The sequence below is a fragment of the Brienomyrus brachyistius genome, chromosome 1 (genome assembly GCF_023856365.1).
Source record: "Brienomyrus brachyistius isolate T26 chromosome 1, BBRACH_0.4, whole genome shotgun sequence".
In the NCBI taxonomy this organism is placed as follows: Eukaryota; Metazoa; Chordata; class Actinopteri; order Osteoglossiformes; family Mormyridae; genus Brienomyrus; species Brienomyrus brachyistius.
In genome coordinates, this window is record NC_064533.1 from 22,048,245 (window position 1) to 22,064,376 (window position 16,132).

Consider the following 16,132-nt stretch of genomic DNA (forward strand, 5'->3'; position numbering starts at 1 on the left):
CCTTTTGGGACACCCCGCCACAGTCGTTTCCATTACCTTACCTAGAACGAACCATTTGTGATATAAAAAAGTTCACAAAAGTCCTGCTGGTAATTTCAGCCCAACAGTGCAATCTATTGTCCGTTGTCGTTATTATTATATATTAATGTGATTACCAGTTGAAATCTGTTATTATAAACCGATAGTGGCGATTGAGTACGACATATTGATACAACTGGAATGGTTTATTCCGCTAGCTGGCTTCAGCTGTCAGAGGGAGGGACAGCATGGCGTCCGAACAGGTCTGTTTTCATAAATTAATGTTCGCCTTTTCTGTATGTGTGGACGGGTAATTTAATGATACAGTTTTAAGTAATACAAGCTAATTGTAATTGTAGGTAGGATTTAGGTTGTACGATCGTTTAGAGATTTATAAATCGCATTTGTTCACGGGTTAGGCGCTCGACGTTTGGACCAACCCACGGATATAATTATTAAATGATACCGTTATTCTCAACAATAACAGAGTAGATCAATAATAACGATTTATGAAATATAAGCAGCGAATCACCAAACTTGACAATACTATCTACGATTGTTGTCTAACTGGGTTGTAGAAACGACGGTTAATTTTAGGCATATTGTATAAAGAACTACAATTATCCTTCGAGGCGTATTGTTTCAGTGATCTACGCAACTTTGCTCCTCAAAAGCTGCAGGCTTTTTCTGTCCCTCTAATTTTAGTTCCAGGTTTTGGTGTACTTGTGGACTGGGCCAGTTCTTTTTAAAGCTCTCTTTTATACTAAAACCTTGTGGATCATATTTAAAGTTCAAATATTTACGGTGTGTTGGGCTAATAGGCGTCTAGAAATTCACCCTAATGTGTGACTGGGTATGTGATTTTGTGTACGTGTGTGCCCTGTAATGGACTAACATCCCATCTAGGGAATACCTCTGTCTTTCACCCATAATGACTGGAGGAAACTGGAAAATGGATATTTGGGCCAGGTGGCTTGTTGCCTCGGATTTTTCTTTTTATTTCAAAATTTGAGTACCTTCTAAATTAATGATTTCTGTTAGAATTACACCTCAGTTATTTATGCTGATGCCAGGCTATGATATTTATTGTATTTTTAGGCCTTAAATGATGAGCCTGTTGCACAGCTGATAGACGCAATAAAGACAGATAATTGGTATTTTTTCAGTAAACTTTATATAAAACAATTTCAAACTATGATGCTGAATCCAGGTGCAAATTTGGTGAAGCATTTCGAGTTAGTCACCATGACCAGAGATGGATGGGATTTCAACCCAGTGGTGGGAGAAAATAGTGGTCTTCTTCATCTGAGCCTGAGATTCATATATCTGTTAACTATGCTGTCATGTGCCCCACATGGCTATGTGACTGTTATTCAGACTGATGCTGAGGTCTGACTGACACCCTGCAGCTTCACAGATACTGACAGCTGACTGACAGCATAACCACTGACGTACAGTGAGGCCTGACTGATAATGGCGGGGTGACATTACTTCGCTGATGTAGCTGTAGCGTAAAACTGCCTTTGAATGGCCTCCTCGCTCTTCGCCCCCAAGGAGAGCTCCAATGGACCCATCAAGCGATCCATGAGAGAGAAGGCCATAGAGAGGAGGAGCATCAACAAGGAGCATAACAGCAATTTCAAGGCCGGCTATGTGCCCATCGAGGAGGAACGTCTGCACAAGACGGGCCTGCGTGGCCGTAAGGGCAATATGGCCGTCTGTATCATCGTGCTGCTTTTCCTGCTGGCGCTCATCAACCTCATAGTGAGTGCATAAGCACACAAGGCATGTATGTATACATGCCAAGCCATTCCTACTACCGCATGCACATCGTTGTACATGCTGATGCACTGCCTATCACTGGTACCTGTACTTATTCTTCCTTTCCTAGAATTATTACCATTGGCACAAATCCACTTTGAAAATTTGAATCAATTACTGTTCTAACGCCCAAAATTTTCACATAATGATCAGCATTCTAATACAACATTCTTTAAAATCACTTAACATTTTTACATAAAATTCAATAACAGCGTTCTACATTCTTTCAAGCCTCAAGAATTCTTTTTCAACACATACATTGTACATAAGTAGTACATTGTAAATAGTACATTAAAATACTGTTTCCCTTGGGCCCCCTTCTAGTGCTACATATAAATGTAAATGCATTAAATAAATGGATAACAATGACAACACAATACAACACAACATTCGGTCAGAACATTAAATACTCCTACACATAATTCTACAACAGCATTCAGTACTGTCATACAGCATTCTCTCAAAGCACTTAATATTCTTACACCACATTCTATAACAGCATTCAATATAGTCTCACATCACTCAGTACTCTTATTCAAAATTCTACCGCAACATTCTCTTAACATTTTGACTACATAGACTCGACATTCTCACAAAATTTTCTTGCTGGCCCGCAGATCACACTGGTCATCTGGACGGTGATCCGCATCGGCCCCAATGGCTGTGACAGCATGGAGTTCCACCAGAGCGGGCTGCTGCGTTTCAAGCAGAAGGCAGATATGGGCGTGGTGCATCCCCTGCACAAGAGCACCGTGGGCGGTCGCAGGAATGAGGATCTGGTCATCACAGGCAACAATAACCCAGTGAGGCTATGGCTCCCACTAAAGCCTTTGCTCCTGTAGTCCACAGTGTGACCTAAAAATTACATTAACATTGTGTTTTTACTAGATGTAGTATTTTTGTGTGCATGTGCAGAATTCCTGAGTAGTGTGTGTATTCATGAATTTTGTGTGACTACATATCTGTGTGTCTGCGTGTTCTTGGATCGCTCACATTTGACTGTAATATCTTCTACCTGTCTGGTTAGGACTGTTTATTGTCATATGTCTCTTTGTATGAATCCCTACATATTTTCTCAGTTCTTTATTTTGCGTCTCTCCTTGTTTTTGTATTGTGTATTCCAGTGTTTCCTTATGTTGGTGTTGTTTTGGATGTCTGTCTTTCAAACTTAGGTGGTATTCCAACAAGGCTCAACAAAGTTGAGTGTGGAGAAGGAGAAGACATCCATCACCAGTGACCTGGGTGTGTCCTTCACTGACCCACGCACCCAGAGTACCTTCTTCAGCACCGACTATGAGAACCATGAGTTCCACCTGCCCAAAGGCGTCCGAGTCCTCAACGTGCGGAAGGCCTCCACTGAGAGGGTGTGTACTCGCCTGTCACTAGCCTCCTTCTTCATTCACTGCGGCACTCTACCACCACCAATCTACAAACACACCCGTCTGCCTGTAGATCACTAGCAACTCCTCCTCGGATCTGACCATCAAAGGGGATGGCAAAGCCATTGTCCGGGGTAATGAAGGAGTCTTCATCATGGGGAAGACAGTGGAGTTCAGGATGGGTGGAGACATCGAGCTCAGAGCTGTGAGTATACCAGTGTTTCCCAGTCTGATCCACAGGAACCCGCAGACGGTCCACGTATTTGCTCCTTCCCAGTTCCCTGCAAGACAGTTCACATTTTTGCTCCCCCCCAGCACCCTACAAAATCCTGATCCCCTCATCAAAATCTTTACAGCGTGTCACCTGTGGTTTCTTCCCTCTGCCCTTCCTACAATCCCAGCGTCCTCTTCAGCAAATTTTTGTTTGTACAGTGGGTCATTGCTGTGGACAGCCTTAGTTTGTAGAATAAAAATCCTGTATGAGGCCTCTTACACTAGCCCTTCTAATTTATGACCAATATAATTGTGTATGATAAAATTCCTCATACTTTGATAAACAGTGGAATTCAGACTAGCCCTATCAGCATAACTAGAATAACAGAAAAATACTGATTAAACAATGCCTTAAATGGCATTTTGAGACTGTAAATTGTCAGTCACTGTCTGGTTTATGTCAGTTGGAAACCAGTAATCATCATCCATTGGAAACCAATGGAAAATGGGTTAACCCTCTGGGGTGTAGGGGTAGGGAACACACTTTCACTGACTGGGGCATGGTCACACATTTCATTCAATATCATAAACTTAATTCATGGCAAATAAATTATTGTTTATATATTTGTTTTTGGCATTAAATTCATTTTAATCTTAGTGTACTTTGTAAATATGTCAGATTTATGTGAAGTTTGTAATTTGACATCAAAGTATAGACATTGCAAAATGCAGTTTGGAACACTTGCAGAAATATTATAAAAGTACAATGGTGGCAGTTTGTTTTGATCCCAGATATCTGATCACCAAAGTTTTGGCTACACGAAGATGACTAAATGGTGTAGTTGCAGCATTCAATTGGATAAATAAATAAGAAAAACCGAACTCATGTCACTATTTCTGGCTCCTTCCATAGAATATGTAGGAGCTCTCATGTGTATGCATGAGCCATTCACACCTGGCCACACACACCCCCCCCATGAAGCTGATGGGGATGTATCTGGATCGCGTTTCACCGTTGCGTTGTTCATCAAATTACCATGCGAATGCGATTTGAATACACAGTAATGTGGTTATTTATAATGCGAATAGCGATCTTTCAGGTGAGGGTGGCAGTACACGCCCCCGATGCAGGTAAAACAAAGAAAGGTGACATGGTTTACTTTTTTACCAATTTAACCTCATTTTAAAAACTTTAATACATCCGACAATTGATGTTTTGAAAAGAAGACAGATTACGGATTTAATCAGCGTTTTTTTTTTCATGTTTCTACAATAAGATTTCAGCGAGTTATGAAGTGAAATACACGAGAAATATACACAGCAACGCCAACGATGTCGTCGACTCCAGAGGGTTAAACCAAGCGTTATTGGCAGGTCACAATAACATGGCCACCTTCACTTTCAAAAGCATCTGTCTTGTCTTCCCACCAGGAGAACAGCATAGTCCTTAATGGCTCAGTGATGGTGAGCCCATCCCGGATCCCTAACTCATCGACGGGGGGGCAACTGCTATTTGATGAGGGCCTGGAACGCTATAAGCTGTGTATGTGTGAGGACGGTACCCTCTTCCGGGTCCAGGTCAAGTACCAGAACATGGGCTGCCAGACGTCAGACAACCCTTGTGCCGCAGCTCACTGAGGAGCAACTGTATTGAATAGAAAACAGCACCCCTGAGTGGTGAGAAAGGGTACTGCAGCTGTCTGACCTGTGACCCAACAAATCTTAGTGGCCTGGAGCAGCTGAGTACAGCATATGTTATATGATTATGTATATTTTATGTGTGGGCCTCTCCACTTACATTATCTTAGTTATTGATATGAGTGTTTAATCCTGGTCTTTATGGGGAGGAGCTACAGTTTTATTAGTTTGCTGCAAACCAAGACTGGCAGATATCAGGGCAGCCAGATATACACAGGTTATTATATGAGTCTGCTCATGAATTAGCCTGATTATTTTGATTATGAACATCTGAAGCCTGAAGCAGTTTTGCTGTGTCTTTAGTAAATAAATCCTAGTGTAGTGTGACACAGCCAAAAAACTGCGAGGAAATAAGTTCAGGGAAGATATTAAGACCTAGACATGCAACAGGGCCAGGATTTGACACCCCAAGCCCATGTGAGTCCATATCCTGGGAGTTTCCATTGTACAATGTTTTCTTTTCATTAACTTTGACAGAAGCAATCACTTCACATAAAATACCAAAAAACAACACTGTTCAAAAAACTGGTATCCAATTGGTATTAATTAGATCCCTTCAATTCACTTTAATCCAATTCTTTTTCATCATAAGACTCATGCCTGAGAGTGTATATCAGATGTATAAACCCAACTACAATTACATTTTATGCACAATAGCAAAACGTTTTATATGTCCTGAAAATCTTATATGTAACTGAAATCTTGTCCAGTTAATGAAAATACTGTTTAATATCATAACATATACTTAATGTGGGCTCCTGAGGAACTAGACTGAGAAAACCCTATTACAGTTACACCTTTTTACAGAACGCATGTGCATCGAACAGTAACCTCCTTGTTTGTAAAACTCGTGTTTGTAATTTCAGTGTAACGCAGTGCCAGTATTGTGGTGTGGCGGAAGGCACGCGGGGTTGGTTCACGTTTTCTCTCTTATCGCTCATTTCTCAATTCCTGGCAAACTCTGCTGTTCATGCAGCCCATCCAACTCTCATTAAAACCACTACCCAGTTAGGTTCCAGTATGGGGGAATTACTGGGGGAGTGGAGAGTCATTATGAAAACCTGTATATGCACCAGCCTGATTGGGGGATTCTGCTGCATTACTTAATCTGTGCCCACTTTCATTGGCATGATGTCCTTGTGTGTTAACAGGCAGCTTTATGAGTGACAGGAAGCTGTGATTGGAAGGACAAGAATGCTGGAGCTTAATGATGACAATGTAATACCCGATTGCCTGAAACACCAGGAATGTAGTTACTATTATAGTATTCGAAACTGTATGAAAATGGTTCAGGCCCTGCTAGACAGGAAACCATTGCTGCCAAAGTGCATTCAGAAGCAGATTAATGAGTAGGCTATTCTAGACTAGCCTAGGGCCCCAGCAAACATCAGGGCCCCATCTTGGGAAAACTGGAAGAGTTAAATCTGCAACACCTGAGAATCCGCAGTAATGTCAGCCTAGGGCCCCCAGATAAGTTGTTGTTTACAGTTGTGATCAGACCTTGATAATGTGCCGTTATCACCTGAATCTGGATCGGCTGCTTCATAATTGTTAAACTCACTTCTAGTGAGTTCCTTGATATAGCCATTATCAGCTTAAACAGTAAGTGACAGTAAAGGGCTTTATCTCGTGCCAGTAAATGTGTTTCCCTGGTTTGCACTTGCATTTTCTGCCTTGTGCGTGTTTTTTTATGGCTCAAAGCATTATGTTTTTTGACCGAGATGCACCATCCTTCACATGTTTGCAGAATTATGCTAAAATCCATCTGTAAATGATGTTTTTAAACATGGCATGTACAAAGACACATTTTTTTTTTTCGATGAATCATGCATCGATTATGTTTGGAGTACACAACATAGAAACTCCCTGGTCTGTATTTATATACTAGAAGCTAATACAAAATCAGTTGTTAAAGTTAACTAAAAGTCTGGCTACTTGTACTTTACTGGATATTATTAAGTATGTATGCTGTGAGTGTGCAAATGATGTATCACACTGCCATCTGTGTCCCTTTGCCAGCTACATTTCTGTTTTGTCCTGCAGTTGATAATGCAACGTCCTCATCTCTCAGCTGGCAATTACTGGCTCAGGATACTGGGTGGGCTGAGTGGTAACATTTTGGACTCTGATTGGAAGGTGCTCCAGGGCACTTCACTACCAGTTCTGGAGGCCAAGCTAACCTTTTTTTTTCAATGTTCGCATTATTTAATAAATGAAGGTGCTCTGTTTGAACCCCTGTGTTATTTTTATGAATTTACCAGCACAAATTTAGTCTCGAAGAAATGGTGTATAACGTTTATATTCTGTTTTTATGAAGAATGGCGAATGCATGGTATCGCTGAGAGCAAAACAATCTATAGTGGATAGATGTACACCTCAGTCATGTATACAGACATGGGCAAATAATCTCTCTTTTTGTTTTGTGAAATAAGTTGTAACTGACAAAAGTAATTAGCATCCACCAAGCCATTTCCATTTGTTTGATTATTTACAATAATATTTTTAATCAAAAGCAAAGTGTTTGCACTATGGAATATCGAATATAGACTGGTGGATAAGTCTTTTGTCAATTTACTTTTTTGAATTATTTTATGGAAAATTGTGATTCCCTTTTAAAAAGAGGAATACTTTTGGCTGCATCTATAGCAAGTCTGTGGTCTTAAATTTACGATCCAGTTTCATGCTCATGATCCTCCAGCACCGATGAACTGGTCCCACCATCTACCAAGGCCGAGAAAGACATGCATCTAGACTCTTTGCTGTTTTTGCGCCTATGTGGTGGAATGAATTTCCCCGGGTTGTCCAAACAGCTGAGTCATTGGGTGCCTTCAAACGACAACTAAAAACCTGCCTCTTTCTGAAGTACTTCGATTAGCACTTCCAGGATTATACTCTTGTTATTAAAAAATTGTATTACTTGCCAACAGAGTTTGTGGAGTGAGAGGCTTCTTAGGCCGGGTTCTGTTGAATCGGTACCAGAATGCATTCACTGAAGAGACTTCTAAGCGCTTATGCAAGTCGCTTTGGCTAAGGGTGTTTGCCAAATGCTGTAAATGTAATGCTCTGATATAGCATTCTACAGCATTCAGGTATAAAATACACTTTGTGTGTGTCATATGTTTTTATATATATATATATATCTCTTGGTGAAGTATTAACCTAGCCGTGTGATTCTGGAGCTGGATAGTAACCAACACATTCTTGTCTGGGGGGTGGCCTTAGAAGCTGCTGGGCCCCACCCCCTGAGAGTCACGAGTAAGCCACATCTCAGTACACCTAGACATCCACAAATGAGCTCGGACTTACTACTGGAGGGTGCAGTTGTATACAGGAATTTAGTATTGGGTGTACATCTTCCAGTAAGGTAAACTTGTAAAATACATGTAACATGCTCAGGATGTTTCAGTTCATGCCATAATTCAGGTTTATATGTCTGTATGTATGTATAGGCTCTTGTTTGTATCCTACTGGATTAGTGTAATTTAGTTTTGTGTTATTGCATGTATTTTTAATTCAGTCTGTATCTTATTATGTCAACATTTTATACTACTGGTTAAGTCTAATCAGCATGTTAGTATGTGGGGGGCGCTCGCTTTTTTACACTGTAAATAAGTGTAGCTGCCCTTCCTGTATTGCTGTTCAGTTCTCTCCAGTATCCTTCCAGTTCATGAAATTGCATTGTTGGGCTTCTTTAGGACCGGCAGAGGAACCAATGGAATGTCTGGGTGTTCTACTTCTGCTTTTCCTCCAGGGGGTGCTGCTCTCCCCCTCTCTATCTTCACACGCATGCCCCCTGGCCTGTTCGTGCTTGCATGGTTCCCACGTGAACTGCTCCTCTGCAGGCCTGTCCTCCACCCCCCTGGACCTCGAGAAGTACACCGCTATCCTGGATCTTTCCCACAACGTCCTCACCGCTGTGCAGCACATTGGGTATGAACATGGACCATTGTACCAGCTAACCCACCTCCTGCTGGGGCATAACCGTCTTGTTGGCCTGTCGTTGTGCCTGCCGTTAATCTCGGACGTTACCCAGGAGCACCTGCTGCATCCTCTGCCTTGTGAGTCTTGGGCGCCCAATTTATGGCTACTCTCCCTTGAGGGGAACCAACTCCAAGCCATCCCAGAAGGTGAGTGAACTTGATAGGGTCCAGTTGCAGCATTCCTGGATGTTCCTAGGCTGTCAACCTCAACACAGTACCCGTGTGTGTGTCCATATAAAGTAACATGATATTAGTATATAGTGCTGCACTTTTTAGACAATGGGAGGTACAGGTTGACAAGACACCACTGATTGTTCAGTTTGTACCTGAATAGTTTCTTCTGACATCCCTTTGTCACTCAGTTCTTTGTTTCCATGTCCTGACAATCCCAGATTTCAACAGCCACAGCCCTACAAGATTTTGAAATGTCTGTTTGCCATTTATATGACTGGTGACACATAGGGTCATTTAAATTACAGCCAAACAGTGGCTGTTGGAAAATCCTGCGTAAGCTGGTTTTTGTTCTAGCTGACTGCTTCTTTACTTAGACTAGACTCAGCTGGTAAATGCAATGGTTGTGACCTCCGGTCTGTTTTTCTATTGCCAGTGGGAAGAGTAGATAGATGTAATTAATAATTAACTTAATAAAAAAATAAAAGAATTTCCTTAAGTTTATGACTGGTCTTGCTTGCTGATATATAACTGAATATGAATAAGGGTGGTTAGTGATATTTAAGACATTAACAGAAGACACATGCAATGACTTCGTTCTGCGATGCTGCATGCATTAGACAATGGTACATCAGCTAATCAGAATTCATCTAAGAACATTCTCTTCCCTCATGTGAGATCATAAGAGAGTTTTATAAACCACAGTGCTGGACCTCACTGTCCTAGTTCCAGTTTATTTACCTGTCCTTTAGACTTTCTTAGGAGAGTTTACTGGAGTAGAACACAAATCTCCCTCTAGTATATATCACCAGGGCAGCGGAGAGGTAAATATTTACCTGCGCGTTTTAGAATTGCCTGTATTGCAATTTGCAGTTCAGGATTTATGTTGGGAAGGCAGGTGATCAGGAACAAAGGTGAGCAGTGCCGAAAGACCCACTTTTTTGTCAAACCTCATACTTCAAGGCACAATAAATTTCTGGACCTTATACTCATATAGATTGGGAAATAGCTAAACTGTGCAAATTCTTATGCATTACATTCAGTAAAATGTAACTCAGTACATGTATAAGATTATATTAAACATTTTAATTTAGGGCATAATTTCAGTGCCAAACTTAGTTTCCTAAGAGTAACAGTAGGGGGCACCAGCAATTAACTTTTTTTTTCTTTTTTAAAAAAAACTCTATTGCCGTTGTCTTTGAGAATCAGTCCAATACATGCAATGGTCTTTACAGATATATGCATAGGTTCTCACACGGATACCTGTACAGGCATGCAGAGGTGGAGATTTCAGGTCCAGAGAGTAGAAATCCAGACCAGGATTTTGTTTCAACCAGCCAGTTGAGTACTCTGTGACTGTGACTCTTTATACTCAACTGGTTGGTTGAAACAAAATCCTGGTCTGGATTTGATGTTCCTTGAGCCAAAAATAAGATTTTTTTTTACTACTATTATTTTTTTTTATGTTCCAGGTCTGGTGGGAAGCACGTTCCTAGAGGTGCTCAACTTGTCCTACAACAAGATCAACGCCATTCAACATGGCAGCCTAAATGACTGCGCTCAGTTGAGGGAACTGTACCTGCAGCACAATAACATCTCCAGTCTTCATCCTCTTGCATTCCAGCACATGGTGAAGCTACAGGTAAGATCTCTGCCAATGATCTATTGATACTAAATAAATCCATCTATATAGATACAGACTGTACATGTACATTAAGAGTCCACAGTCTGGACACACATGTTTTTGATGCATTTGTCAATATTTAAGCTAAGCTAACCTTATACTAAAATACATCGAGGCAATGATGTTATACATGTCAGATATTTCAACTACCAAGAGAAACATTCAACATCTCAAAATTTTTTCAAATTTTAGACTCTTCAAAATAACCCCCTTTTGCTTTGATGACAGCATTGCAGACTCCTGCCATTCTTTCAACCAGCTTCTAGATGTACATAGCAACCCGGAATGCTTCTCTAATAGTGCATGCATCTGTAACAGCACTCCATCTCTTCCCTTGTTCACAAGATAATACTTGCTACATATCCTCAACATGTGCTTAGGGCTATTATCTTGTTGAAAAACTTTTTTTTTTCTGTAGCTATGTCCAGACGTTTCATTAGTATAAGAATAGAGTACAGTTACTGCATAAGAATCCTATACAAACATTTCAGGAGAGCAGAGTGGACATTAAATGGCCTGTTAGGCAATGGTCTGATAGGTATCTTCTATATTTTCATCTCAAGGTGCTGGACCTAAGTTTTAATGCCCTGGGCACTATTGCAACAACAGCATATCTGTCGTTCCGAACCTTAAATACTTGGCTGGACGTGCAAGGAAACCTCTGGAGATGTGACTGTGATTTGCGAACCTTGAAGAAGTGGATGAGCTTCGACCATGACTGGTCACAGCTGTCCTGGAAGGTGGTGTGCGAGGCACCATCACAACTGGCTGGGAGGGACCTAATGCATGTGGATGAAGCAGAGCTCACCTGCGTCACTGTGACCTCCAATGCTAAGTACTATCAAGACGTGACTGTGGACTTGGGAGCTGATGTTCTCCTGCCATGCAGCATAGAAAAATGGGGTAATCATGAGTAGATCGCTGGTGGGTGCGTGGGTGGGTGAATGGATGGATGGATGGATGGACGGACGGACGGACGGACAGATGGACGGACACTATAGTAATCCCAAAGAATATCACAATACCATGTTATCATGTATGGGTGGTGAGGCTGTAAGCCTAGGACCATCATCTTAGTCATACACCTGTAAAATCCAAGGAAATTGCAGGTTTACATCAGATGAGTATCTACATTTAGACAGTTAATTAGAAGAAAAATAAAATAAGAAAAAAATTACTTTAGAGTAGAAAGTGGACAGTTTTATAAGCATTCTGTCAAACCTTCAATTTCATCTCTGTTTTACTTGCAGATACAGTCGTGATATATTGGTGGACACCACATGGGGTGGTAGAAAGCACCGACAGTCAGGGTGGTCTGCTGCTGCATAACATTGGCATGCATGATGAGGGTCTATATGCATGTACTTCCGGGGAAAACCAAAGGCTGGCCTCTGTGTTTGATATCCAAGTCCGCAATGGCAGCTTGGGTGTGCGGAGAATAACCCGAGATGTCCAGTCCCAAAAACAGGCAGAGGAGAGGTCACATTCACAATTTGTCCTGGCAGTCTGTCTTTCCGTATTCATCACCTTTATCGGTGCCTTTATCCTCGGAGCCCTGGCCAGACCACTCCTCAATGTTCTTTGGAGGAGGATGTGTGCCAGAAAAACCCTTACAGAGTCCCCAAATCCATGTGAGAATATGGGTTATTCTGTTGAAGATGAAGAAGATGACCAAGAGAGAAGAGTATCTCGCGATCATCGGGCTAGTGAGCCATACTACATCACAGTCCTCCCCAACCCTGATGGTGCATCACCTAAACCTGAGTGCTCAGCAGAGGCCACTGTTACACTAAAAAATGGGGAGGTCAGTATTGATGCAAGATCGACCTATGAGAACATCTCAGTGGTAAGAAAAGGCAATCCTCCAGAGCTAAACCAAGAACCTTGTAGTGAAGGTGATGACAAGTCAGACAACTCTATGACAGAGATCACGATCACTGATGATGCCTACAGTTTAGATGCTGAGGTCAACCTAAATCCAGTCAACATGACTGAGCCAGACCAGGAAAATCACCTCAACAACAATTATTTTAAGGGAGAGTTAGAGGTGGACTGGTCTGAGAATATTTATGAACAAGAGGAAGACCAGATTAAAGAAGATGATATGGGTAAATCCAACACAACCTGGAATCCTTGTCCGGCCCAGAGTCCTAGCCCTTCACCTGAATCTTTCACAGCTTGTGCTGTATCTGTAACACCAAATCTACTGGATCCAAACTTGGATCCAGATTTCTGGAATGACAGCGGAGAAAGCTTTGAGTTCAGTGATTCCGGGAAAGATCTATCGCAATTTAATTTAGCCATAAAGACAGATCCTGGAACTATGCTTAGAGATCTGACAATGGATCATCCACAGGAAAGTCAAGGCCTACATGGACCACAAGATGAAAACTCTAATCATGTACTCTCCTACAAAGATTCTGTCAACAAACACACATGTGAATCGACTGACTCTGTAGTTAAGCTTGAACAAGTGTCTCCATCATCCGAATCTTTGCAGAGCCACCATCACCATGACAATGGCAATGAACCAACAGATCACACACTGTGCCAGGAGCATACAGATGAAGTGAAAGGACAAATGAACAGCGATGAGCTCAGTGATGAACCAGCGGATCACACACAGAGCTATGAGCTTAGAGATGAGCCTACAGGATACACACAGAGCTTTGAGCATAATGAAACTACAGGACACACTCTGACCAATGAGCTTAAGGACGAACCTACAGAATATGCAAAGAGCTATGAGCTTAATGATGAGCCTACAGAACACGCACTGACCTGTATGATTAATGATGAACCTACAGGACACGCACTGACCTATGAGCTTAGATATGAACCTACAGGACACACACTGACATGTGAGCTTAATGATGGACATACAGGATATGCACAGGGCTATGAGCTTAATGATGACACTACAGTTCACATACAGAGGTATGAGATCAATGATGAACATACAGGATATGCACAGAGCTATAAGCTTGATGATGAACCTACAGGATATGCACAGAGCTATAAGCTTGATGATGAACCTACAGGATATGCACAGAGCTATAAGCTTGATGATGAACCTACAGGATATGCACAGAGCTATAAGCTTGATGATGAACCTACAGGATATGCACAGAGCTATGAGCTTGATGGTGAACCTACAGGATATGCACAGAGCTATGAGCTTAATGATGAACATATAAAACACACCCCTACTGGTGAGCTTAGAAATGAATTAATGGGTCACAGCCCTGATCTCAAGGTGTTTTGTAAAGACACCTTCTGCCTTCACCCAAAGGATGGGACAGATCCTGTAGTTCAGTTTGCAAGTAAGTCATGTGACAATCTGAAAAGCCCTGATCAGTCTAGTTGCAGTTCCAATGATACTAGAGATGAATCAACAGTTCTTAGAGAACTAAACAGAATGAATAGTAAAGATGAGCCAGAACTTGATAAAACCTCTTTTGCTCATAACAGCACCATTCAAAAACATCCAGACACCTATTCTGATATCCCTGTAACATCCACATTTGAGGACATGCCAAGCATATCTTTAGAAAAACACATGGATTATCACAACAATTGTTCACCAGGAGGTTTGGGGTCTGAATGGCCCAAACCTGGGAGACGCTGGTCAGAGAGGAGCCCAGAAGAAGCCCCCTGGGATTCTGCAGCAGACAGTGGGAAAGTAACATCAGCTGGAGAACCAAGAGAGAACCCAGTAGTATATCATTCTGAAGAACCACAACCCAAGGTGTGGACTGATGTAACCCCTCCATCTCCAACTGCTGCAGATTCTGGAGACTGGAGACAGAATCCTTGGGAAGCTAGTCAACTACAGACAACCAGAAGACCCTTTCTTTTCACAGCCAGTCCATACACGCCAAATATGGGATGGAACTCAGTCCTACCCAGAAAGCCAAGGAGGAGTTCTGATTTGAGCCAGAAGTCCATTGACAAAGACACTCTTAACGAAGAGGCTGTGGGAGAGATGTTTCCATCCCTTGTGCAAGAAGAGTCTTTGCAGGGAATACGGAAGCAGGATTGGAGAGCTGGAGGACTGTTCCTCCAAGGGTGGAGGACGACAGATACAACTGCCCCATCCACCAAATGCTCTGATGGAATAATGGGTGAAGATCTGACATCTAGTCATACCTCTTCCTGGAGGCATAGACCTACAGCTATGGGAGATATGCAGAGAGATGTCAAAACAGCAGATGAGCCCTACAGGGGCCCACATCTTTCAGACACACAAAAACATGGAGAAGATCAGGGTAACCTTGACTTCAGCTTTTCCAGATCTGGGGCTCAGTCCTCCCAGCTTTTTGACATTGACAATAACCAAGGCAGTGAGGCTTGAATGCATTTTAGTCTCACATATAATTTGTCTATGACAAAAATTAATTTTCTCAGAATTTAATATGTTGATGAAGACGCTTCCAAATCAACGTCTTGTCATTGTTTGACCTGCTACCCAAGTAAAAAAAGAAACAAAATACCAGAAGTATGAAATTATGTCAAATTATATGTCAAATTATAAAAACAGAGAAAAAATACAAATGATATTGTAGATAAAATACTTCCTCTCACTCTTTCTCATGCTTCCTCCCTCATAACTTATTCTTTGATGGCCATCATATATAAAGCTCCATGTTTGCACCTTGTTTTGTTATACAAAAAGGTTAGATGGAAGCACCACGATCAGCACAAAACTACTTTTCATGTCATTGTTCTGAGATGAGGGAGCTGGATGAGTGGTAAGTGATTGCTGGTCTTTGTGGACTGTGGGATATGCTGGATTTTGGTTCCATTTCTCTTAATTACTATCCATGGTATTTTTTTCCAGCCCTGGCATTGGCTGCTTGCTTTGGATCTTGACCTGACTATACTCTTAACTAACCTTAAGCAGTTATTATCGTGGTGGCCAATCCAATCTGCAAAGGGCCGGTGTGTATGTAGGTTTTTGGAATAACCTTTAGGTCAGCTGTTCAAATCCTGATTTGAAGACTCAGCTAGTCAGTCCTCTAATTAATAATCTAATTAGGGAGGTGCAGGGTAAACTCACCCTCCTTTCTGGATAAGACTGACCACCCTAACTGCTTAATTCTTCCAGCTTCTCACTGCAACGCAGTGCCAAAACTGCATATTTTATCGAAATCATCAAAATTAGGTCT

The 16,132-nt window shown here is 41.7% G+C and overlaps 2 protein-coding genes across 4 annotated transcripts; both read left to right on the forward strand.

Annotated features, from left to right (window-relative positions):
* The first annotated feature begins 125 nt into the window (after window positions 1-125).
* sgcb (sarcoglycan, beta (dystrophin-associated glycoprotein)) lies at window positions 126-7,361 on the forward strand. Its single transcript, XM_049008733.1, has 6 exons — window positions 126-281; window positions 1,573-1,782; window positions 2,457-2,642; window positions 3,012-3,203; window positions 3,292-3,423; window positions 4,863-7,361. The coding sequence occupies exons 1-6, from the start codon at window positions 267-269 to the stop codon at window positions 5,067-5,069; spliced, it is 942 nt and encodes a 313-aa protein (XP_048864690.1). The 5' UTR covers window positions 126-266; the 3' UTR covers window positions 5,070-7,361.
* Window positions 7,362-8,381: 1,020 nt separating this feature from the next.
* LOC125738972 (uncharacterized) lies at window positions 8,382-15,547 on the forward strand. Of its 3 annotated transcripts, XM_049008562.1 has the most exons (6): window positions 8,382-8,488; window positions 8,881-9,256; window positions 10,753-10,922; window positions 11,528-11,867; window positions 12,215-13,960; window positions 14,039-15,547. In XM_049008562.1, the coding sequence occupies exons 1-6, from the start codon at window positions 8,420-8,422 to the stop codon at window positions 15,316-15,318; spliced, it is 3,981 nt and encodes a 1,326-aa protein (XP_048864519.1). In that variant the 5' UTR covers window positions 8,382-8,419; the 3' UTR covers window positions 15,319-15,547. The 3 variants fall into 3 exon arrangements, with proteins under 3 accessions (XP_048864519.1, XP_048864500.1, XP_048864509.1); XM_049008543.1 differs by having other exon boundaries at window positions 8,386-8,488; window positions 12,215-15,547; XM_049008552.1 differs by having other exon boundaries at window positions 8,405-8,493; window positions 8,825-9,256; window positions 12,215-15,547.
* Window positions 15,548-16,132: the final 585 nt, after the last annotated feature.

Bases quoted from the DNA above. Each gene is read 5' to 3' on its own strand.
- sgcb (XM_049008733.1), top strand. The intron at 2,643-3,011 runs GTGAGGCTATGG...TTTCAAACTTAG, and splicing joins TCACAGGCAACAATAACCCA to GTGGTATTCCAACAAGGCTC. The intron at 3,204-3,291 runs GTGTGTACTCGC...GTCTGCCTGTAG, and splicing joins GGAAGGCCTCCACTGAGAGG to ATCACTAGCAACTCCTCCTC.
- LOC125738972 (XM_049008543.1), top strand. From the start codon at position 8,420: ATGAGCTCGGACTTACTACTGGAGGGTGCAGTTGTATACAGGAATTTA. The intron at 9,257-10,752 runs GTGAGTGAACTT...TTTATGTTCCAG, and splicing joins ACTCCAAGCCATCCCAGAAG to GTCTGGTGGGAAGCACGTTC. The intron at 10,923-11,527 runs GTAAGATCTCTG...TTTCATCTCAAG, and splicing joins AGCACATGGTGAAGCTACAG to GTGCTGGACCTAAGTTTTAA.